Consider the following 23,775-nt stretch of genomic DNA (forward strand, 5'->3'; position numbering starts at 1 on the left):
GCATTCATGACAGGATACAGACAGAGCAGCGCGATGGCAATAGTCGGGTGAAGTTCATCTGAGTTTATTCTAATTGCGCGGCTCTGTCTGCTGTCAGCGGGCAGTCATGCTCTACGGTGCTGCTGTTACAGAACAGGGATGTAGCAGAGCTGAATCGCCTGGGACCGCACTGTCAAAAATGCATCCATAACGCATGTAAAACACATGCAAAATGCATCCAAAAGGCATGCGTTTTGGATGCATTTTTTTTGTCAAACGTAATGTTTACTGTTGTCAAAGTCTGCCAGAGGGTGCATTTTTTTTGTCAAATCAAGAACGAAGCGTGCTGACATACCCATAAGAGCGCTTTACACGCTGCGATATCTATATCGCTAGCGAGCGTACCTGCCCACGTCGTTTGTGCGTCACGGGCAAATAGCTGCCCGTATCGCACAACAGCGCTAGCACCCGTCACACGTACTTACCTGTCTAGCGACGTCGCTATAGCCAGCGAACCGCCTCCTTTCTAAGGGGGCGGTTCGTTCGGCGTCACTAAGCGGCCGCCCAATAGAAGCGGAGGGGTGGAGATGAGCGGGCGGAACATGCCGCCCACCTCCTTCCTTCCTCATCTCATTGCGGGCGGCCGCAGGGGTGGTGATGTTCCTCGTTCCTGCGGTGTCACACATAGCGATGTGTGCTGCCACTGGAACGACGAACAACCTGCGTCCTGCAACAGCAACGATAATCGGGAATAGAGCACCGTGTCACCGATCAACGATAAGGTGAGTATTTTTGCTCGTTAGCGGTCGCTCGTACGTTTCACACGCAACGACGTCGCTAACGAGGCCGGATGTGCGTCACGAAATCCGTGACCCCCACCGACATCGTGTTAGCGTGTAAAACAACCTTTACCGTGGTTCTCCTTAGGAAGAAGTTGGTTTAACTTCCAAATGTAGAGATTAAAGCACATGACCCCTTCATTGCTGTCTCCTGGTTTCTTGCTTTCTACATCGGCAGCGCGGATCATCACTCCCATTCTCCTACCTATTGTTTGATATGACTGGATTTCCGATCTGAGGGGGCTGTAGCAGCCGACTCATCTCAATCCCTCCGTTGTGGGTTATTACAAGCCCAATAGATGAGCTGGTTCTCATCTTCATTTAATACCATATTCCTCCCTCAGATAAGACCCTATTGCACTTGGATGACATCAGAGTGCAGTGTGATATACGCAGAGACAAACAGTGAAGGAAATGCAGAGACCACTCTTTCCCTCTTCTCCGCATCTGTGATCTGATCACAATATGGGATCACAGTTGCATGACACTCAGCTCACGCTTGCAGCACAGCCTGAGCCGAGGGTCATTAACATAACATATCATATCCAACGCTCTCGCAACGGATGCCATACGGAAGTGGGAGCGAGGCCTTAGGAGTAGGACACGTTCAGATGCCTATGGGTCCAATCACAAGCGCAAATTGCCGAGCTCCATTTGTACCTCTGTATAGTTATCTACATTGCTGAAGCTGCCTTTCTTTTGCATTATTCTGTTTTATAAAACCAAACTAAAGTAATAGAAGGTGATATTTTGCGACAATCGTCCATCTGCTCTGGTACACTGGCGTTTCAGTGTCTGTGTGCTCTCCGTGGCACATATGAGCAGCTTGGACTCATTAAAGGCTCACGTGAATGAGCCGTAACACTTATCTACTTCTGGGTCAAGACTACAGCGGAGATACTGTTTTCATTTGGAAGCTGACAATCGCTGCTTCAAATTGAGCACTGGATTGTTTTAAGGCCCTGTGCGCACGCTGCATTTTTTTGTAGCGTTTTTTGCTGCAGAAAAGGTGCGTTTTTTGTTCTTAACCTTTCTGCAGTCCTTGTCCAGCAGAATTTCTGCAGCAAAAAAGAAATAGCATGTCACTTCTTTTCCGCAGGTACCTGCGTTTTTACCATATATAACGGTAAAAAAACGCAGGGACCAAACTGCGGAAAATCTGCGGCAAAAATGCAACAAACCGGGTCAAAAATTTGGCTGCAGTTTTGGTGCTGTTTTTTGCCGCAGGTGCGGAATTCTGCCAGAGGGTGAGGATTTTTATTAAGAAAAAGTCATTTCCCAGTGCGGACAGGGCCTAATAGCTGTATTCCAGGCCGAGCTATAGCTAGTGTAATGGAAGGGAAAGGGAGGAGGGCTGTGCTGCAGCGGATATGCTGCAGGAACAGGAGAGCTAGGGACAAGACGCAAAAAGAATTGACATGCTGCGTCTTCAAAAATGCAGCCAAAAAAAGATGCAGTGTTCGGACAGCAAAATAGAAATCTCGTAGACTTTTCTGGGAGAAGGAAACGCATATATTTAGGGGCATCTTTGTGATCTCAAAAATGCACCAAAAATGCAGTAAAAGATGCAGCGTGTGAATATAGCCCTATAATATGTGATCTCTTTCTGTACATGTGTAAAACTAAGTGTGTATCACACCTGCAAAGTAGAAAAAAATAATGTTTATAAAATTAAAACATTTGGATGCACGACACGAGTTGTTACTCAAACACACATATAGAACGACAGTTAGCCGCCCCCTGGGACCTAACCGCTCTTATCCACACTAAACAAGCCAAACTGCCACAGTCGGTAAAATCCTCCTTTCTACTAAGGGACACTATAATGTGCTGGAAAATAGTAAGGAAAGCTTTCCAACTCCCCTTCTTGATCTCTAAACATATGCCAATATTTGGCCACCCCGAATTCCCCCAGGGAGCAGAGGTCAGGGCGGTAATTGGACAGACAAGTGACCATTTACGGAAGGCGGGGAGTATTATGAGTTTAGAGGATAAAAGATGGATGTCGCCACAAGAAATCATGCTCAAATTTCAGATACATAGTAAGCATTTCATGCAGGTCCTGCAGCTCCGGTCTTTCTGTTAATCCAGACTCAGACAGTTAGAAAAGGAAGCTACCTCTCATGTTCTAGATGAAATTATTGGCCAATGCACCCAGATGGTGAGCATTTTCTCACTGTATGGTAACATAAGACACAAATTTTTGAAAGCAAGACACAGTAAACTGTTCAGGACATGGGAGAGGTGGACTGGAGATCTGGATATAGCGGAGACAATACTGCAAGGGTGGGAACGGGTGAGAAAATCCATCTTGTGTGAGAGATGGAGGGAGACTTATTTTAAACTCATGCACACAGCGCTGTATGGATTTAACATCCCGCCTTCCCCTAGTTGCCCTGACAGAATTACAGCATGTCCTAAATGCAAGGTGCCCTTTACAAACCTTTGGCACGGGGTGTGGGAATGCACAGAAGTAGTAACTTACTGGAAGCTAATAAGAGACCAGATCCAGGCATGTTGGGGAACAAAACTTCCACAATCGCCACAGGCTTTGCTCTTCCATCAGCTTCGTCCCCCTGAATCTGAATCTCAACTTGGGATAGACAAAGTGAAGATCCCTAGAAATATTCACACATTTTTAATTGTGGCTTTACGAAATCTTTTTAGCGAGTGGCTTAAACCAAATATTCCATCAATGGGATCAATAATATCTCAAATGAAACAATTATTAGGGCTGGAATTGCTAGAAGCTGAAAGGAGCAAAGAAAAATCAGCAGGGAAAGTTTTTCCGTTGTGGAAACAGTTTATAGGGTTCCACTATAGTCCTCAGGAAATCCTGAAAATAGTCAGTCCTTTTCGCCATACGGAATGGTACTGTCTGGAAGACCTGGGGGGGGACATTGGGGGCTTTAGGGACATCAGCAATTACTTAATGTGCATTATATGGAATCGGTGGCTGATACCATCACAGAGGCATAATTGTGGAGTGGTTCACATTCTCACTCATTGTTCATTGTCTCTTTGTGTACATGTCTTCTTTTCCTTTTTTTTCATATAGCTTAAATTAAAAAGGTTGTAACTACCACTATAGTAATCTGCAAGGTACACTGCTCGAATGTTGAGCATATCAATGTCATGTACACTGTCTAATTCTTTGAACAAGTTATTGCTTCCCTTTCTGTTATGTTTAAAAGTTTAATAAAAAAAAAAAAAAAGATGTTTAAAAAAAAAAAATTAAAACATAAAACAGCCTTTTGTCCTTTATTATTGAATCAGCATCTAAAGCTGCTTTCCGGAATCATTTTTGTTAAAGCATGTCCCTTATGCTGGCTTCGGATGTTTTTCCAGACAGGCATAAGGCTAGTTTCACACTTGCGTTGGTTGGCTTCAGTAGCATTGCGTTGTGTGACGGATGCAACGTATGTGTTGCATATAGTGGCACAACGGATGCAACGGATCGTACATAACAACGGAAAGCTTTTTTTTTTTTTTATTTTTTTTTCTTCTTTAAGGGGGCTTTACACGGTAGCGATATCGTTAGCAATTTGTAGCGATAGCGAGCGTGTAAGTACCCGCCCCCGTCGCGCATGCGATTGTTTGTGATCGCTGCCATAGCGAACATTATCGGTACGGCAGCGTCACACATACTTACCTGGTCGTCGTCATCGCTGTGACTGCCGAACAATCCCTCCTTCTAGGGGGAGGGACGTTCGGCATCACAGCGACGTCACCGCAACGTCACTAGGCGGCCAGCCAATCAAAGCGGAGGGGCGGAGATGAGCAGGACGTAACATCCGCCCACCTCCTTCCTTCCGCATTGTGGCTGGCGGCAGGTAAGGAGACGTTCCTCGCTCCTGCGGTGTCATACATAGTGATGTGTGCTGCCGCATGAGTGATGAACCACCTGGATAAACAACCCTTACCGATTTTTGAGTTTGGGACGACCTCTCCATGGTGAACGATTTTCACCATTTTTGAGTTCGCTTAAGGTCGCTGGTCAGTTTCACACGCTGCGATATCGTTAATGACGCCGGATGTGCGTCACTAACAACTTGACCCCGACGACAAACCATTAACGATATCGTAGCATGTAAAGCCCCCTTTACAGTTTTACTGGCAGCAGACTATTGTGAACGATCAGCTGATTGCTCTCAATAGCCGGCGGCCGGGCGCTCAGTTGATCGCACTCACATGCCGGCTCCCGGGCGCTCAGCTGTTCGCTCTCACATGCCGGCGGCCGGGCACTCAGCTGAGCGCTCTCACATGCCGTGCACTCAGCTGAGCGCTCTCACATGCCGGCGGCCGGGCGATCAGCTGAGCGCTCTCACATGCCGGCGAACAGGCACTCAGATGAACGTTCTCACATGCCGGCGGCCGGGCGCTCAGCTGAACGTTCGGCCACCGAGAAATAAAATAAAGTTTCTGTGATTTAAAAAAAAAATAAAAAAAAAAGAGCATGCGCAGTGAAAAATAAAGGTTTCCGTCGCTAAAAAAAAAACGTTACATGCAGCGTTCCTTCCGCCCGATGCAGCATCAAAATAACGATGCTGCGTCGTCCAGCGGATGCAACGCTGACACTTGCGTTACAGTGCATCGTTCATACAAGTCTATGGAGAATAGCGCAGTGCGTTAACGGACTGCGCTATTCTCCATAGTGACGGACTCCGCTGAACGCAAGTGTGAAAGTAGCCTAATATACAAAGATGTACTTACATTTGAACACAGCAGAAGGTAATGCAGAGACAGGTTTTCATATAGATTAACTCATAATGAGATGATTGACCCCTTTCACAAGATGGAGCAGACAGCCGTTCTTTCCTAAGCAGTTAGTAAACATGAAGAATGTAACTCTCCAAAGACACTGGAGCTAAGGCCTAAGCCACACGGCATGAAAATCGGACCGAGTGGATGGCGATAAAACATTGCATTCCACTCAGACCAATATTACTCTGTGTCAGCACACATGAGCGATTATTTTCTCAGCCCTAATCGGACCGAGAACATAATCGCAGCATGCTGCGATTGTAATGCGAGACTCTTTCTCTCGCACCCATTCAAGTCTATAGGGCACGAGAAAGATCGCACTGCACTCGCATTACACCAGTGTACCGCGAGTGCAGAGCGAGAATCGCAATAGCCGGCTACAGAGAAGAGAGGGAGATAAATCCCTCCCTCCCATCCTTGGTGCCAGCCCGTCCTTCCTCAGCGCCGTCCCGTCCCCCGCAGCTGAGGTCTGATCGCATGATCGGACCTCAGTCGCAGTGACACTCGGCTCCCCCTGTGCTACCAGCATGAGCTGAGTGTCATGCGAGGATCGCATTAGTCACTGTGTGGCCCTGGCCTTAGGGTCCTTGTTGTTGCAGGGTTCTCCAGGATCACAAATTGACTCAGATATGTACTTTGAATGTGAAAGTGCAGTGTCACCAAGTTACCCTAACGCCTTCCGTGCACTTACTCCTAACGCCCATTGTCAGCGCTATCATGGCAATCAGCCCCCGTGGTGCACAACACTCCCCTCTCCTAATGGAGATAAGGGGGCTTTATTACATGCAGCAATATCGCTAGTGATGTCGCTGGTGAAAGCACCCGCCCCTGTCGTTTGTGCGTCGCGGGCAAATCACTGCCCGTGGCGCACAATATCGTTAGTCCCAGTCACACATACTTACCTTCCCTGCAACGTCGCTGTGGCCGGCAAACCGCCTCCTTTCTAAGGAGGCGGTTTGTGCGACGTCACACGGCAGGCGGCCAATAGAAGCGGAGGGGCGGAGAGCAGCCGAAGGAAAGACACGCCCACCTCGTTGCCGGAGGACGTAGGTAAGCTGTTGTTCGTCATTCCTGGGGTGTCACACGTAGCAATGTGTGCTGCCACAGGAAAGACGAACAACCTGCGTGCAAAAGCAGCAACGATAATCGGGAATAGAACGACGTGTCAACGATAAGGTGAGTATTTTTGATCGTTAGCGGTTGTTCGTACGTTTCACACGCAACAACGTCGCTAACGAGGCTGGATGTGCAGCACGAATTCCGTGACCCCAATGATATCTCGTTAGCGATGTCGCTGTGTGTAAAGCGGCCTTTACTCCCATTCACCAACACTTTCCACTGTTACCACACAGAGATACAGGAGGGGAAGATACCATGGGGACATTAAAGCGGAGGAAAGACAATTGTCCTTGGAAAAACTTCTCAGTGTCTATTTGTCTGAAGAGGTTTATACCCCGATACATGTCTCAATTGATCTGAATGATTAAGGCCAACGTCTTGATGATCTTTGCCTTTACCACATCCAGGTGCATGGCAGTACATGAGGATCTCCATTTTTGCATATCCTGCATTTGACAAAACTGGAATCTAAACTTAATTTACACTTCCCTTGTGTCCACACTCCACAGATTGTCTTGTATATGGCATTTGTTCTGCTTCTAAAGGCCACTTACACACAGAGATTAATCTGCGGCAGATCTGTGGTTGCAGTGAAATTGTCGACAATCAGTGCCAGGTTTGTGGCTGTGTACAAATGGAACAATATGTCCATGATTTCACTGCAACCACAGATCTGCCAAAGATTTATCTCTGTGTGTGACGGGGCCTTTAGCTTTCATTTTTGCTCACTCCTCTCACTGGCCTATATCCATACACTACAATAAAAGACACATTCTGTGAGATACATTTGGAGCATTTTGCTAGGCATGCAAGACCAATTTAATTATACCAACTCTTGGCTAATTTTAGAAAAATATTTTGCACCAAAATAAGGCTACGTTCACACATCATTTTTTTCTGTCTGGCCGAATCCGGCTCAAAAACCTATGCAACGGATGCGGCAAAGAAACCGGATGCGTTGCATAAGTTATTCCATGCGGCCCGTCCGTTTTTTGCCGGATCCGGTTTGATACTGAGCATGCGCAGTTCAAAAAACCGCATCCGGCGGCCAGATGCGGTTTTTGCCGCATCCGGCGTCCATAGGCTTGCAATGTAAATGGCGCCGCATTGCGCCGGATCCGGCACGATGCGTTTTTTTTTTGCCGCAGCAAAAAACGCAGCATGCAACGTTTTATCCGGCCGCTGCACCGGCTAAATATGCCACATACGGCAAAAAACGGACGCAACGCAAGGTCATACGGCACAATCCGGCGCTAATGCAAGTCTATGGGGGAAAAAACGGATACGGCGACAGCTGTTGCCGCATCCGGTTTTTCACAAAAGCACCGGATTGTGCGGCACAGCAAAAACCTGATGTGTGAACATACCCTAATAGGAACAAATCATCAGTAATTGATCGATGAGCTTTTCCGATCATGTATCAATGCTGGTGATCACCAGAGAAACTAAAGATAAGGGATAAAAGTTGACTAAAAAACATCAGCAGCACATCACCTCGACATTTTTGCCAATTTAGACAGTTTCCATTTTAAGGGTACGGTCCATTTGTGCATAGATTGCCATGCGAGAGCACCGGATGCAATATGCTATTGACCCTCTGCTGCGGGTGTCAGCCGAGGGTCATGCGACTTTGATACGATCTTGCATTCATATCACAGCTATGGAGAAGAGGAAGGCAGCACTTTCTCCCCATCTCCTCCGCTGTCTGTCTTTGCGCACATCGCACTGCAGTCACATGACATGCGAGTGCAGTGGGATGTTTCACACGCTCCCATACACTTTTATAGGGTTGCGTGAGCCGAGAATCGCTGTCAAACTCAACGTGCTGCGATTAATTTCTCAGGCTGATATAGCAGGAGAAATCAATCGAAGATGGACACTGCTCCATAGTGTTGAACTGGTGCGATGTTTTATCGGATTGCACTTGTCCATGCAAAACGCAAGTGGAATCGTACCCTAATTGTGGTTTCCATTCATATACCATTGGCCTTGGAAAGGGGCGTAGCGCAAACATCAATGGTCAAGTATAGTGATGGTCAAAGGGTGTCTTGCATCCCATGTATCCCAGGATGATGTAGTAATCACAGGAGACAATTTGTGCAGGCAGCAGGTGGAAGCATCACAGAGCGACCCATGACGTATCATCATACCTGACTAAAGGCCCCGTCATAGACAGAGATAAATCTTTGGCAGATCTGTGATTGCAGTGAAATCATGGACATATTGTTCCATTTGTACACAGCCACAAACCTGGCACTGATTGTCCACAATTTCACTGCAACCACAGATCTGCCACAGATCTGCCACAGATCTGCCACAGATCTGCCACAGATTTATCTCTGTGTGTGACAGGGCCTTAAGCCAAAGAGCACGGTTTCTTTGAGCTGTTCCCAAATAGACAGTCGCCACATAATGCAGCCTTAACTAAGCCACACAGTGAGGACACAATTTTATGCTCTCTATTTTAATATAAAATAGTAATTTACAAAAAAAAATAAAAAATAATAATAATTGGGATTTGTAATATCTACAACTTTGAACAAAAAAATTATTACAAATATGCAAATTATACATTTTGTAGAAGTTTTATTTAAGGTAGTAAAAATTTAAGGGGAAGTTGTCAGGACTAACACGCTGCCCAAAGTAGTTACAGAAGCGGATTTTATTATGTGTAAATCTCCATCAGCTTTTTTGAACTTACATATTAGGCTGAGTTCACATGTCCAATCCATTAGAATGGATCCTGCAGAGATGTGTTAGCAAAAAAGTTCTGTAAACACAACATTCTTGTCCATTTTGAAAAAAATGATTTTTGCGGGATCCGTCTTTTTAACATCAAACAGAAAACGGATCCATTTACTGATTAAAGGGAACCTGTCACCAAATTTTTCACTATTAAACTAAAAGAATCCCCTTCTGCAGCTCCTGGGCTGTGTTCTATGAAGGTGCACCTTGGCCCTGACTCCCCTGCCAGACCCCAAAAATAACTTTATAAAACTTGGCCGTTGGGTATGCTAATTACCTTGGTTGGCCAGATGGGCGGGCTCATTTTCTGTTCCTGTCCCCTCTCCTGCCGCTGATCGCCGTCCTCCTCTCTTGATTGACGGGATGACGCCCTCAGTCATCTTCCTCGTCGCATGTTCAAATCTCGCGCCTATGCAGTTAGGTCGGCTCACGCAGGCGCAGTTCACTCTGCCATATCGCGGCCAGAGCAGAAAACAGCTGCCCTCGCTCGCGCTGGTGAGCTAAATGCGCAGGCGCGAGATTATGGACCAGTACGAGCATGGCGCTGGTGAGGTCGGTGCTGTGCATGAACTCACCAGCGCCATGCTCGTACCCGCCCATAATCTCGCGCCTGCGCATTTAGCTCACCGGTGTGAGCGAGGGCAGCTGTTTTCTGCTCTGGCCGCGATATGGCAGAGTGAACTGCGCCTGCGTGAGCCGACCTAACTGCACAGGCGCGAGATTTGAACATGTGACGAGGAGGATGACTGAGGGCGTCATCCCGTCAATCAAGGGTGGAGGACGGCGATCAGCGGCAGGAGGGGGGACAGGAGCAGAAAATGAGCCCGCCTATATGGCCAACATGGGTAATTAGCATACCTAACGGACAAGTTTTATAAAGTTATTTTTGGGGTCTGGAAGGGGAGTCAGGGCCAAGGTGCACCTTCATAGAACGCAGCCCAGGAGCTGCAGAAGGGGATTCTTTTAGTTTAATAGGTAAAAATCTGGGGACAGGTTCCCTTTAATATTTATCTTCCATTTGAAACTGATCCAGTAAGAAAAAAAAACAAATCCTTTACAAATGAAAGAAGAAAAAAAACGATGGATAAATAGTAATGGATCTGTTTTCCATAGACTCCAATGTTAAAAAAAATCAAACAAAAAAAACCAGATCATGCAAAAATACATTTTTTTTTTTAAAAGGGACAAAAAAGTTGTGCTTGCACAACTTTTTTGCCAACGGATCCATCATAAAGGATGATTACTGGACATGCGAAGTCAGCCTTACACTTTGCAGTACATGTTCAGCAAGCAGTCCACTGTGGTAGAAGAGTCATGATGATAGTCCTGATGTGCGGGCTTCCCCTGTCTGTCTCACACTGATGGACAGATTTCTCACTAAGCACACTACAGCACAGGGAGAAAAACTGCCAATTACACCATGGAGGGAGGGAGAAGCCGGAATATCACCAGATTCTTTCGGCAAAACTATTAAAAGGCTTGCCTGACGCTGAGGATTTTGTTACATCATCCCTATGAATTCTGTGTCGACCTTTCCGGAGATCTGCCCTGATTTGGGTAAACAAATCAAAAAAGTCAGTGGAGCCTCTGTTAGGAGTCTCGACAAGGAAAATAGCCAGATATTCCTCCGGGAAGGACCTAGCCCAGGAGTGGCTCTTTTTAGGAGACCACCATAACCACCATATGAAGTGGCCCTTTTAGTCAATATCCAACTCTTGACAAGTTTAAAGATATGACAAGGGAAATACCAAGGCCAGGTATCCATCCACAGACAGCTGTTTCGGGACAGAGCAGCATATGCCAGATGAACAGGGGTGGGGAGATGGAGGGTAGGTATTCCTTAGTTTGTAAATTTGATAACATCTATGTCTAGAAAAAAAAAAATGTTTTCAACGTCGAACATTCCCTTTGAGGATCTCTGCTGTTTAAAAGGTTTTCTTATGTCTATCAAAATGAGACAGCACAATTAAATAGTAATGCCATTTATTGATTGGATAACTTACAGCAGATAAGAGGCTAAAACATAACCTTTAATATCAACATTATTAAAAAAAACTATTTTAATAGGTCGAGGTAACCAAAAGCATCTTCGGCCCCTAACATAATATATCAGGCATACATTTCCAACCACATACGGTAGTAGTAACGGCTCAGAGATGCCACTTTGGTAGTATAACAAACAAAACAAAAAAAATGTGTTTCCAAGTGCTAAAAGGTCAGTGGTCCTATCTAGATACACAACAAAATAGAAAAAACACAATATATATAAATCATACAGATTGTTGACAGCGGTCAACAGTTCCAATGCACCCAAGTATAATAGTAGTATTATGTTGGGGGCCGGAGATGCTTTTGGTTACCTCGACCCATTAAAATAGTTTTTTTTTTTAATAACTTTGATATTAAAGGATATGTTTTAGCCTGTTATCTGCTTTAACTTATGTCTATCAAGACTTAAGTGGTACTTTCATTGAAATGTTTTCTCCTCTCTGACAAGTGCTATAACATCATTCATAATCTCAAAAAGGAAGTTTTGGCAAGTTGGCTCATACAGTGTCTTGACAATCCAGGACTTTTGTCCTTTGGAGGCCTCTAATCTCTGTGTCCCAGACCCTAATGCATCTTCATGTGATGCATTTTTCACCACTTCCTTCACCCTATGGACATTCCTGTTATGGTCGAGGGCAGCAAGTTGTGTTCGTGCCACCATAGAGTCCATGAAGAAGTGTAATGTCTTTGGCCGATATTTCAGACAAGCGCTGTGGTAGATCTCTAACTCTCCCGTGTGACAGAGGAAGGAAAGTTGCTTTAAGTCTTTTAGTAGAGATTTATTCTCCACTATGTTTTTGAGTTGTTTGTAGGCGGGTGAATCTTTCTCCAGCCAGTTTGTGTTGTTCACCACTTCTTCTGGGAGAGGCGGATGGTGACAGGCTTTGCAGTCACTATCACCTCCCCACTCATGGACATTGGTGACATGATGAAGGACAGATTTCCATTTTTGGATTAACATATCAGGGTTTTTACAACATGTGCAAGAGCTCCACCAAATATGGTTCCTGATGGCCTCCACCCATTCATAGAGGACTTCACAGTCTTTCTGCTTCGCTGCCAATAAAACCTCATTGCCTATGGATTTGGATAAATGCCACAGATCTATCTGATGTACGATACTTGGATAATTGTCCTTTAGGATTTCTTGTACAGTGACACTTCTGTCAGTAACAATCATTTTCACATCAGCATTCATAGTCTGGAGATCACCCATTGTCTTCTGGAATCCGATTTTTTCTTGGGTTTCTGATGTCACTTCTGGAGTAACCGGCTCCACAGAAAATGAACATATTTTTTTGCTTCGCACGTCCATCAGTGAGTACACAGAATACTTGGGAGAAAACCCAGGATTGTCTAATTGTTGGTCTCCTGCCAAGCAAAGTGCTCTTTCCCGGATACTTCGTATGACGGCTTTTTGTTCCTCCTTCCAGTAATGGTTAATGGCCGGGAACAGGAACATGGATTGGTTTTTGTAATAAGTCGTTTTGTCTATTGATTTCACATTGAGCAATTTGAACATGTGTTGGGTTTTTAGAAAACTTGATCCACTGAGCAGCACTGCTGCCGATAACAAGACATTCCCCAGTGGCTGATATCCATGTCTTGGCTGGCTTTCCCACAGTAATCTTGTATGACCGGACCGGCACCGAACCTCTACTGACAAATATGATCCAATCGTTTCCTTCCTGTAATGTGTAAGAGGTGATGTACATTCAGTGTCGTACATACACGGTATCATCATGATCAGTTTTTTGAGGCAGGACTCAAATACAAGATACTTTTCTTCTTCAACGGGATTTTCCACTGGTGAAGCCAAGTCCTGGAAGACTCGTTTTATGTCATCTTCATCATCACTTGGAGCCAAGAATAATTCATCTTCATCCTCACTCAATTCATTGATATGAAAAGAGGAGTCGCTTGGGTCTTCTTGCTCATCATTGGTCTGTAGGGCAGAAGTTTCCCATGAAGTTGGATTTCTAAAAACTGGTTCACTTGGAATGGGGAAAATCCTTTCAGTTTTGGGATTATATGATATGAAGTTAGTTATATTTTGTGTAGGGATAGAAATTGGATACTGATCCTCTTCTGTTTTAACACTGGGTTCTATTTTCAGTGCATTATTGTCAAAATTTGGTATTGTAATGTTACTTTTAAAAGGTGTTGATAGAACTTCTTGTCCTGATGATGAATCTTCTTCTTCTTTAATGTTGATTGATTGTTTCTTACCTAAAGATATAGGTCTAGAGGCATCAACTTCAGAATCCGGTAAGATTTCATCTTTAACAAGATCTACATTATTAATTTCCAATTCTTCACAAGCATCATCGTTACCGACATTTGAGCTGGAAGAACTGCAGTCACTAACTCCTATGTTTTCTGGATCTACAAGAGATACTGTTAAATTTGAATCCCAGTCATCAGTGGTTTCACATGGAACTAATAAGGTGCACATAATTTTACGATGGTTTCGATATATTTTAGTTTGTGTATGTATACTTCTTGTCCCTTGAATTGGGTCAGTAGCAACAGGGCAACTTTTTTTATTTGTGAAGAAATCAGTGTTGACACCTTTGTCAACCATTAAAGGCTTCTGGATCAGGCAAGATGGTTGACTAAGAGGTGCACTGTGTGGCATGAATATACGTTTACCTGTATTAATAGACGTCTGTCTATGCAGAACACTCGAAAGAGAAGACGATGCAGTAGTGGGTTTCAAGAAAACAATGTTTTCTTCCAGTTTTCTTTTTTTTGATGGCGGCACACAATCAGGGATCAGTGTTTGTGAAGTAGGAGGACTATGAACAACAGATATCGAGGGGGGTTTCTTTGCCAAACTAGATTTTGTTGGTGGTCCCTGTACGTTTACAGAAGTTGGGAGGACAGAGCTTGGATTTGTTTCACTAACATCCAATGGAATTGCTAAACTTTGCTGAGTTTTGTAGAAAGACCTGTCAAATCCAGAGGTAGACACAGATGTGGTGGATGATGAGGTTTTGGTGATTGACGAAGTAACTTTTGATCTCATCTTAGTATCCAAAGACAAGTTAGAATTAGTGAGAACAGATGAGGATGTTTTTGTCAGAAATGTGACGGGGGAAATAGTACTTTGCTGCAAATTAGCAGGTGTTAACTGTTCCAGTTGATGACCATGGGGTGAGGCTTCAAATTCTGAATTTGGAGATGTCCTCGGTTGAATGCATGATGATGACGAAGTCAAAATGGATGAAGAATAAGGTCTCGATTGACTTACACCAAATTTGGCAGAATGCATTTGTGTGTCCATAGTGGTTCCAATCGAATGAATATTTACTGATCTGTCAATAGCTAGAGAATTAGATTTTTGACTAGTTCTGCGCGCTTGTGCAGCCCCATACACGGCAGAATGTTTTTGTTTGGCTGCAGTGGTTGCCGTTAGTTGAATAGTTAGTGACGACGGTTTCTCACTAATTATTGAATTCGATTTTTTCCCAGTTTTGCATCCTTGAAAACAACTACTTTGGGGAACCACAGGGACTAAAGTCTTTTTCTGAACGGTGGGTTGTGACAATGTCTTTGGAGGAACAACTGGAACCTCAACCCTATATGTACGTACTGTACTAGAGCAAGATGAGTTCTGATAGTCAACAGGTAGAACAGAAGGCGTGTGTACTTCACTAACAGAGCTTGATGGTCCTGATGCTGCTGGAAGATTTGTAGATATTTTGTTAATGTTAAAAACAGTAGGAATGGCGTCCTTCTTTAAGGTCCTCCGACAACCGTCATAGTTGTAGCTTTCGGTTGTGAAGTGTAAGGAACATATTCTAAATGTGTCATAAACTTTTCCTTGATATACTTTTTCAACCATTTGTTCGAGGTCAATACCATCTCGTCCTGTCTGTTGCAGCCAAAGCTTGATTTTTTTAGGATCTTTTGGAAAACTATGAAGACTTATGGAAGGATTATGCTTTTTCCATCTGTAAACACAACCACGCACAACACAGCATGGCATGATGAGTTGCCTACATTTAAAAAAATAAATAAATAATACATTTAAAAACAAGGACCATATCTATCAGAAACAACATAGAACAAGGAGAAGACTTTTTTTTTTCTTTCCACTAACAGCATAAATACAGCCAGAAACCTTCAACATGGGGATCCACTGAAGAAAAAAAAAGTAGATATTGTTGTTTTTTTTTTATTATTCCTGAATGCGACAGCACTAACCCATACAGCCAAAAAGATGTAAAAACTGATGTATACCACCAAATCCATAGTGTGGTAAATGAGGGTATGAATCTGTTTATCACATGTATCAAAATGGCATATGAGAAAATAAAACGCCAAAGTGTAAAAAGACCCCAACACACACCTAAGTGATACTCAGTTCACAGGAGTGTGTCTTTTTTTATTGCTTTAAACCTAAGTCCCCTGCCCCCTGTCTTATACTTACCTTCTGGTGGCTTTATCTTCTATCGCCGCCACTCCAGTTGGTCTCTGGTGATTTGTGACCTGCCGGCAGCTTCAGTGTTTCCTGGAGTACGCTGGAGGTAACATCTCAATACAAGTCTATGAGAGCCTCAAACTAGCCTGCCTCGTTTTGGCTCTCATAGAGATGCATTGGGAGCTTGTGACGTAACTTTTGACTTCCGGCCAGTCAGAAGTTATGGTCTGGAGTGGAGTGAAGCCAAGAAAAAAAAAAAAGCTGGAAGGTGAGTATAAGACAAGGGGCAGTGGACTTAGATTTAAAGTATTATATTATTATTATAAAGTGCCACTCCTGCATTGAAAAACAAAACCTGAAGATGGAGGTGTTGCTTTAAAGGGAACCAAACATCAGGATTTTCCTATATAAGGTGCAGCCACTGGCACTATCAGGCACATTGTGTACATACCATTAGTGGGCAGCTCGGATGTTTACGCTGTGAAATTCCACTTTATAAAGTTTGAAAATTCATGCACTTCTTGATTGACGTGTGCACCTCTGCTGCTAATGTCCAGGCGGGTTATGCACATGTATCCCCGCCCCCCCCCCCGTTCCTCCCTCTCACTGGCCGTATGTAAATTTCTAATCTTCAGTTACACGGCGTCGGAGTTAGCGCCTGCGCATAGCGCTTATCTCCAGTGCCATGTTTCTGAAGCCCACAGTATTATGGTGCATGAGAGGGCGATGCATGAGAGGGCGGCGCATGCGCCCTCGCTTCTTCAGATCTCGTTGTGACAGCAGGAGCGCGCGCGCGGTCACAACAGGACTGGAGAACAGCTGATGTTACCCTGATTAGCTGCAGCAGACGTCTCCTACGATATTGTCTGCTGCAGCTAATCGAGGTAAGATCAGCTGTTCTCCAGTCCTGTTGTGACCGTGCGCGGTCCCGCTGTCACAACGAGATCTGAAGAAGCGAGGGCACATGCGCCGCCCTCTCATGCACCATAATACCGTGGGCTTCAGAAACATGCCGCCGGAGATGAGCGCTATGCGCAGGCGCTAACTCCGACGCCGTGTAACTGAAGATTACAAATTTACATATGGCCAGTGAGAGGGAGGAACAGGCGGCCGGGGAGGGGGGGGGCGGGTATACACGTGCATAACCCGCCCGGACATTAGCAGCAGAGGTGCACACGTCAATCAAAAAGTGCATGAATTTTCAAACTTTATAAAGTTGGATTTCACAGCCTAAACATCCGAGCTGCCCACTAATGGTATGTACACAATGTGCCTGATAGTGCCAGTGCTGCACTGGCTGCACCTCATAAAGGAAAATGCTGAGGTTTGGTTCCCTTTAAATGAAAGGTTTGATATTTACTTTTACGACTGATACATCCTGTAGGTGGCACTAGAGTCCAACTCCACTTCCTCTATGAAAAAGCTATTTACTAATATATCAGGGAATGTTCTAATATCCCCCTTACTCCAGCTCAGTAATACTGTGAAAAATAAATACAAATTATATATGTATGTATATCATGAACTATATTATGTTGTATATACATCCCTCTATATATACTGTGCTATAAATATATTACTATAGATACTATATATACTGTCCATTGTGTATACTATACACAGTCTGCACTACATACTATTATTCATATACAGCACTTCTCCATAACGCTCATATATCAATGCAGCAACATAAGCATATAGTGAAACGTGACGTACTTGGTCCTGCACAACCCAAAACAAGCACTGACTCCTCACTCTGCCGGTTACCTCAGCACCGTGCGCCGCCTACAGCTCAAAGCCCACTCCTGACGTCATCAGCTGGCGACCGAGCAGCGCCCGTCAGTGACGTCACGCACATGCAGCCTTCAGCCCTTCACTCGGTGCGGTATTACAGGTGACAGGAGCAACTATGTCCCCCGTGCTGAGGGCTGTCACCTCGGGGAGGTCATGAAGGATGTGCTATGCCTATTAGTATTACAGCTGCGTGCCTGATACGAATGGCTCTGCATGTATCATACATAGTGTGTGTGTGTGTATATATATATATGTATGTGCGTGCGTGTGTGTATATATATGTATATATATATACATATACAGAGTATATATATATATATATATATATATATATATATATATATATACTGTATATATGTGTATATATATGTATATATATATATATATATATATATATGTATGTGTGTACATATATGTGTATGTATAAATACCCTAACCTACTGTATCCTCATCTATCCCTTGTAGACTGTGAGCCCTCGCGGGCAGGGACCTCCGTCCTCCTGTACCAGTCTGTGCCTTGTATTGTTTATGATTATGTCATTATATATACTGTGTATACATGTATATATATATATATATATATATATATACATACACACACACACTGTATATATACAGTGTGCATATATATATATATATATATATATATATATATATATATATATATATATATATATATATATATATATGTGTGCATGTATAAAAAAATTGTTCAAAGGAACTGAGAATCCTCAGTAGTTGATACCTTTTAATGGCTAACTGAAAAGATGGTAATATATAGCAAACGTTTGAGACTACTCAGGTCTCTTCATCAGGCTCAGTGTCTTTCCTTACCTGAGTAGTCTCGAAAGCTTGCTATATATTACCATCTTTTCAGTTTGCCATTAAAAAGGTATCAACCACTGAGGACTCTCAGTTAGGCCCTGCCTGTGCGCACTAAAAAATTGAATTTTCTTAAGAAAATTCCGGATCTTCTGAAAGATTACCGCACTGCAAACCGCACCCAAAAACCGCATGCGGTTTTGCCGCGGTTTTTGACCATTATCTATGGCAAAAATCGCAGGTACCTGCAGAAAAGAAGTGACATGCAATTCTTTTTGATGCAGAAAACATGCAGCAAAATCTGTTGGTGAAAAAAACCCACAGTGTGCACACAGCATTTTTTTTTTACCATAGGTTTTGCTGGGGGGAGGACTGCAGCAAGGTTATGAACATTTTCTGCAGCAAAACATGGAGCAAAACCGCGGTAAAAAATGCAGCGTGCGCACAGGGCCTTAAACAATGTTTTGTATATCTACTGACTAACACGGTACAAATATATATTTTACCTGTGCATGAATATATGTATACAGTAATATATATATATATAGTGTATGTGTGTGTGTGTATATACATACATATATATATATATATATATATATATGTATATACACACACACACATACACTATATATATATATATATATATATATATATATATATATATATATATATATATATATATATTTTGTGTGTGTGTGTGTGTGTGTGTATATATACAGCTCTGGCAAAGACTATAAGACCACTGCAAAATTGTCATTTTCTCTGATTTTTCTCTTTATATTTTTGAGTAAAATGTAAATTGTTATTTTATTCTATAAACTACTGACCACATGTCTCCGAATTTCCAAGCAATAAATTTTGTATTTATTTTCTGAAAATGAGGAATGGTCAAAATAAGGCCTAAAGGCCACTTTACACACAGAGATAAATCTGTGGCAGATCTGTGGTAGATCTGTGGTTGCAGTGAAATTGTGGACAATCAGTGCCAGGTTTGTGGCTGTGTACAAATGGAACAATATGTCCATGATTTCACTGCAACCACAGATCTGCCAAAGATTTATCTCTGTGTGTAAAGTGGCCTTAAGACACACGGCATGAAACTCTGAGCAAGTGTAATGCGATAAAACATCGCATTCCACTCAGACCAATATTACTCTATGTGCCAGCACCCATGAGCGATTATTTTCTCAGCCCTAATTGGACCGAGAAAACAGTCGCAGCATGGTGTGGGTGCAATGCGATCCTGTTTCTCTCGCACCCATTCAAGTTTATGGTGCTAGAGAAACATCGCACTGCACTGGCAGTACACCGGTGTAATGCAAGTGCAGAGCGAGAATAGCAATAGCCGGCAACGGATGAGAGAGGGAGATAAATCCCTCCCTCTCCTCAGGGTCTGCCCTCTCCTTAGAGCTGGCCCGCCCCTCCTCGGTGCCGGCCCGCCCCCCGGAGCTGTGGTCCGATTGCACGATCGGGCCTCAGTCACAATGACACTCGGCTCCCGCTGTGCTGCCGGCGTGAGCTGAGTGTCATGCGAGGATCGCAGTAGTCCCCGTGTGACCCCAGCCTAACAAAACAACGCACAGTGCTTTCAGACCTCATATAATGCAAAGAAAACAAGTTCCTAATCATTTAGAAACAACAATACTAATAATGTTTGACCTCATGAAGAGTTCACAAATCAATATTTTGTGGAATAACCATGATTTTTAATCCCAGCTTTCATGCCTCTTGGCTGCTTTCCACCAGTCTTTCACACTGCTTTTGGGTGAACTTATGCTACTCCTGGTGCAAAAATTTAATCAATTCTTCTTTGTTTGATGGCTTGTGACTATCCATCTTCCTCTTGATTACATTTCAGAGGTTTTCAATGGGGTTCAGGTCTGGAGATTGGGCTGGCCATGACAGGGTTTTGATGTGGTTGTCCTTCATTTACACATTGATTGACCTAGCTGTATGGCATGGCACATTGTCCTGGTGGAAAAACCAGTCCTGAAAGTTGGGGAACATTGCCTGAGCAGAGGGAAGCAACTGTTTCTTTGTCGCTCCATTGGGAGACCCAGACAATTGGGTGTATAGCTACTGCCTCCGGAGGCCACACAAAGTATTACACTTAAAAGTGTAAGGCCCCTCCCCTTCTGGCTATACACCCTCCCGTGGGATCACGGGCTCCTCAGTTTTCATGCTTTGTGCGAAGGAGGCACACATACATGCATAGCTCCACTGTTTAGTCAGCAGCAGCTGCTGACTATGTCGGATGGAAGAAAAGAGGGCCCATACTAGGGCCCCCAGCATGCTCCCTTCTCACCCCACTATTTGTCGGCGGTGTTTGTTAAGGTTGAGGTACCCATTGCGGGTACAGAGGCTGGAGCCCACATGCTGCATCCTTCCCCATCCCCCTGCGGGCTCTGGGTGAAGTGGGATTTTACCGGTCTCCAGGCACTGAGACCGTGCTCCATCCACAGCCCCTGGAGAATTTGCTGGAATGGAGCTGAGTATCGTCAGGGACAGGCCCTGCTACATCAAGGTACTCTGTGTCCCCGTACATATCGCGCGCACACCGCAGCATTGCTGGGTGTGTTAGTGCGCCGGGGACAACAGCGCTGCGCGCTGGTGCCATTCCTATCTACAGCTCTGCTGAGAGGGGACATGTGTTTGAAACTGCTGCGTGGCCACGGTTGTCAGTTTTTAGCGCTGCGGCGCGGCTGGGATTTGTGGTGCGCCGGGGACTTCCGCGCTGGCCGTGCATATATGACGGCCGCGCTTATTACTCGAGTCCCCGGTTTTTTGCGGCCTAGTTTCGTTTCGTTCCCGCCCCCAGGCCTGCCAGTCAGGGGAAGGGCGGGACGCTGTACAGCATGGCAGCGCAGAGGGCTGGAGTCTGCTTTGCATACTCCAGCCCTCACACTGGGCACAGTGGGACGCCAGTTTCCCGCACTTTGTCTGAGGCACGCCCACAGTCAGCCCCTCTTCACAGGACGCCGGCAGCCATTCCTGTGTGCAGTCCGAGCTGGAGAGAGGAGACTGGGAGACCCAGACACGGGATTCTGGTGCCCACACACCCGCTTTCAGCGGGCGGTAAGCTGCCCTCAAGGGCTGACCCCCACTGGTGCCGAAGTGTATATTTGTATTTTGTGCTTGCAGCTATACATTGCACTGTACGATCACTAGTGATTCTCTGCTATATACCCTCCTAGATTACTCAGAGGACACAACAGCATGTCGACCGCAAAAAGCAAAGGTGCCAAGGCACAGGCTTTTTATGCTGCTTGTACCGCATGTGGGGCTGTTCTACCGGCAGGTTCCACTGACCCCCACTGTGTGCAGTGCTCGGCCCCTGTGGCACTTGCTCGGCCGGGGCCTCTGCTGGAGGTGACCCAGGCAGAACCTCCTGTGAATACTGTCCAGGTGACAGGGACGGAGTTTGCAGTCTTTGCCGACAGATTGTCTGTGACTATGACTAAAATTCTTGAAACATTGCAGTCTAGACCAGTAACTCAGACCATGGACACTGTTAACTCATTGCTCCCTGGTCCCCCTCAGTTGGAACAGCTCCGGGATCCGGGGGTGTCTCTTGCATCCCAGGGTGAAGGCTCTGACACGGACGACAGTCCCAGACAGCCTAAGCGAGCTCGCTATGAGCGGCCCTCGACTTCATCACACTGGTCAGGGTCCCAGCAGGACGACTCTCTGTATGATGAGGCAGAGGTAGCTGATCAGGATTCTGATCCTGAGACCGCTCTCAATTTGGATACTCCTGATGGTGACGCCATAGTGAATGATCTTATAGCGTCCATCAATAAAATGCTGGACACTTCTCCACCTGCTCTTCCTGTGGAGGAGACAGCTTCACAGCAGGAGAAATTCCATTTCAGGTATCCCAAGCGTAAATTAAGTGTTTTTCTGGACCACTCTGACTTTAGAGAGGCAATCCAGAAACACCACGCTTATCCGGATAAGCGTTTTTCCAAACGGCTTAAGGATACACGTTATCCTTTTCCCCCGGACGTGGTCAAGGGCTGGACCCAGTGTCCCAAGGTGGATCCTCCAATCTCCAGGCTTGCAGCTAGATCCTTAGTTGCAGTGGAAGATGGGGCGGCACTTAAAGATGCCACTGACAGGCAGATGGAGCTCTGGTTGAAATCCATCTATGAGGCTATTGGCGCGTCGTTTGCTCCAGCATTCGCAGCCGTATGGGCACTCCAAGCTATTTCAGCTGGTCTTGCACAGATTGACACGGTCACACGTACATCTGCTCCGCAGGTGGCACCCTTGACATCTCAAATGTCTGCATTTGCGTCTTACGCGATTAATGCTGTCCTAGACTCTACGAGCCGTACGGCAGTGGCGTCCGCCAACTCCGTAGTGTTACGCAGAGCCTTGTGGTTAAGAGAATGGAAGGCAGATTCTGCTTCCAAGAAGTGTTTAACCAGTTTGCCATTTTCTCGTGACCGACTGTTTGGAGAGCGCTTAGATGAAATCATTAAGCACTCCAAGGGTAAAGATTCTTCCTTACCTCAGCCCAGACAAAACAAACCCCAACAGAGGAGAGGACAGTCGGGGTTTCGGTCCTTTCGAGGCTCAGGCAGGTCCCAATTCTCCTCGTCCAAAAGGACTCAAAAGGATCAGAGGAGCGCAGATTCTTGGCGGACTCAGTCACGCCCAAAAAAGACAGCCGGAAGACCCGCTACCAAGGCGGCTTCCTCATGACTTTCGGCCTCCTCTCTCCGCATCCTCGGTCGGTGGCAGGCTCTCCCGCTTTGGCGACATTTGGCTGCCACAGGTCACAGACCGTTGGGTGAGAGACATTCTGTCTCACGGGTACAGGATAGAGTTCAGCTCTCGTCCTCCAACTCGCTTCTTCAGAACTTCTCCACCTCCCGACCGAGCCGATGCTCTGCGGCTAGCGGTGTCCACTCTAAAAGCGGAAGGAGTGGTGACCCCGTTCCTCTTCAGGAACAAGGTCACGGTTTTTACTCCAACTTGTTTGTGGTGCCAAAAAAGGACGGGTCATTCCGTCCCGTTCTGGATCTAAAACTGCTCAACAAGCACGTAAAAACCAGGCGGTTCCGAATGGAATCCCTTCGCTCCGTCATCGCCTCAATGTCTCAAGGAGATTTTCTAGCATCAATAGACATCAAGGATGCTTATCTCCACGTGCCGATTGCTCCAGAACACCAGCGTTTCCTACGCTTTGTTATAGGAGACGAACACCTTCAGTTCGTAGCTCTGCCTTTCGGG

General features: G+C 45.2%; 1 protein-coding gene across 1 annotated transcript; it reads right to left on the bottom strand.

Annotated features, from left to right (window-relative positions):
* Positions 1-11,805: 11,805 nt before the first annotated feature.
* LOC142254874 (uncharacterized) lies at positions 11,806-17,722 on the bottom strand. Its single transcript, XM_075326221.1, has 2 exons — positions 17,638-17,722; positions 11,806-15,496 (listed from the first exon to the last, which is right to left on the bottom strand). The coding sequence occupies exon 2, from the start codon at positions 15,484-15,486 to the stop codon at positions 11,914-11,916; it is 3,573 nt and encodes a 1,190-aa protein (XP_075182336.1). The 5' UTR covers positions 15,487-15,496; positions 17,638-17,722; the 3' UTR covers positions 11,806-11,913.
* Positions 17,723-23,775: the final 6,053 nt, after the last annotated feature.

Source organism: Anomaloglossus baeobatrachus, chromosome 10 (genome assembly GCF_048569485.1).
Source record: "Anomaloglossus baeobatrachus isolate aAnoBae1 chromosome 10, aAnoBae1.hap1, whole genome shotgun sequence".
NCBI classification, from domain to species: domain Eukaryota; kingdom Metazoa; phylum Chordata; class Amphibia; order Anura; family Aromobatidae; genus Anomaloglossus; species Anomaloglossus baeobatrachus.

What these genes read in the sequence shown, in the direction of transcription:
- LOC142254874 (XM_075326221.1), bottom strand. Translation starts at nt 15,486, where the DNA reads ATGCCATGCTGTGTTGTGCGTGGTTGTGTTTACAGATGGAAAAAGCAT.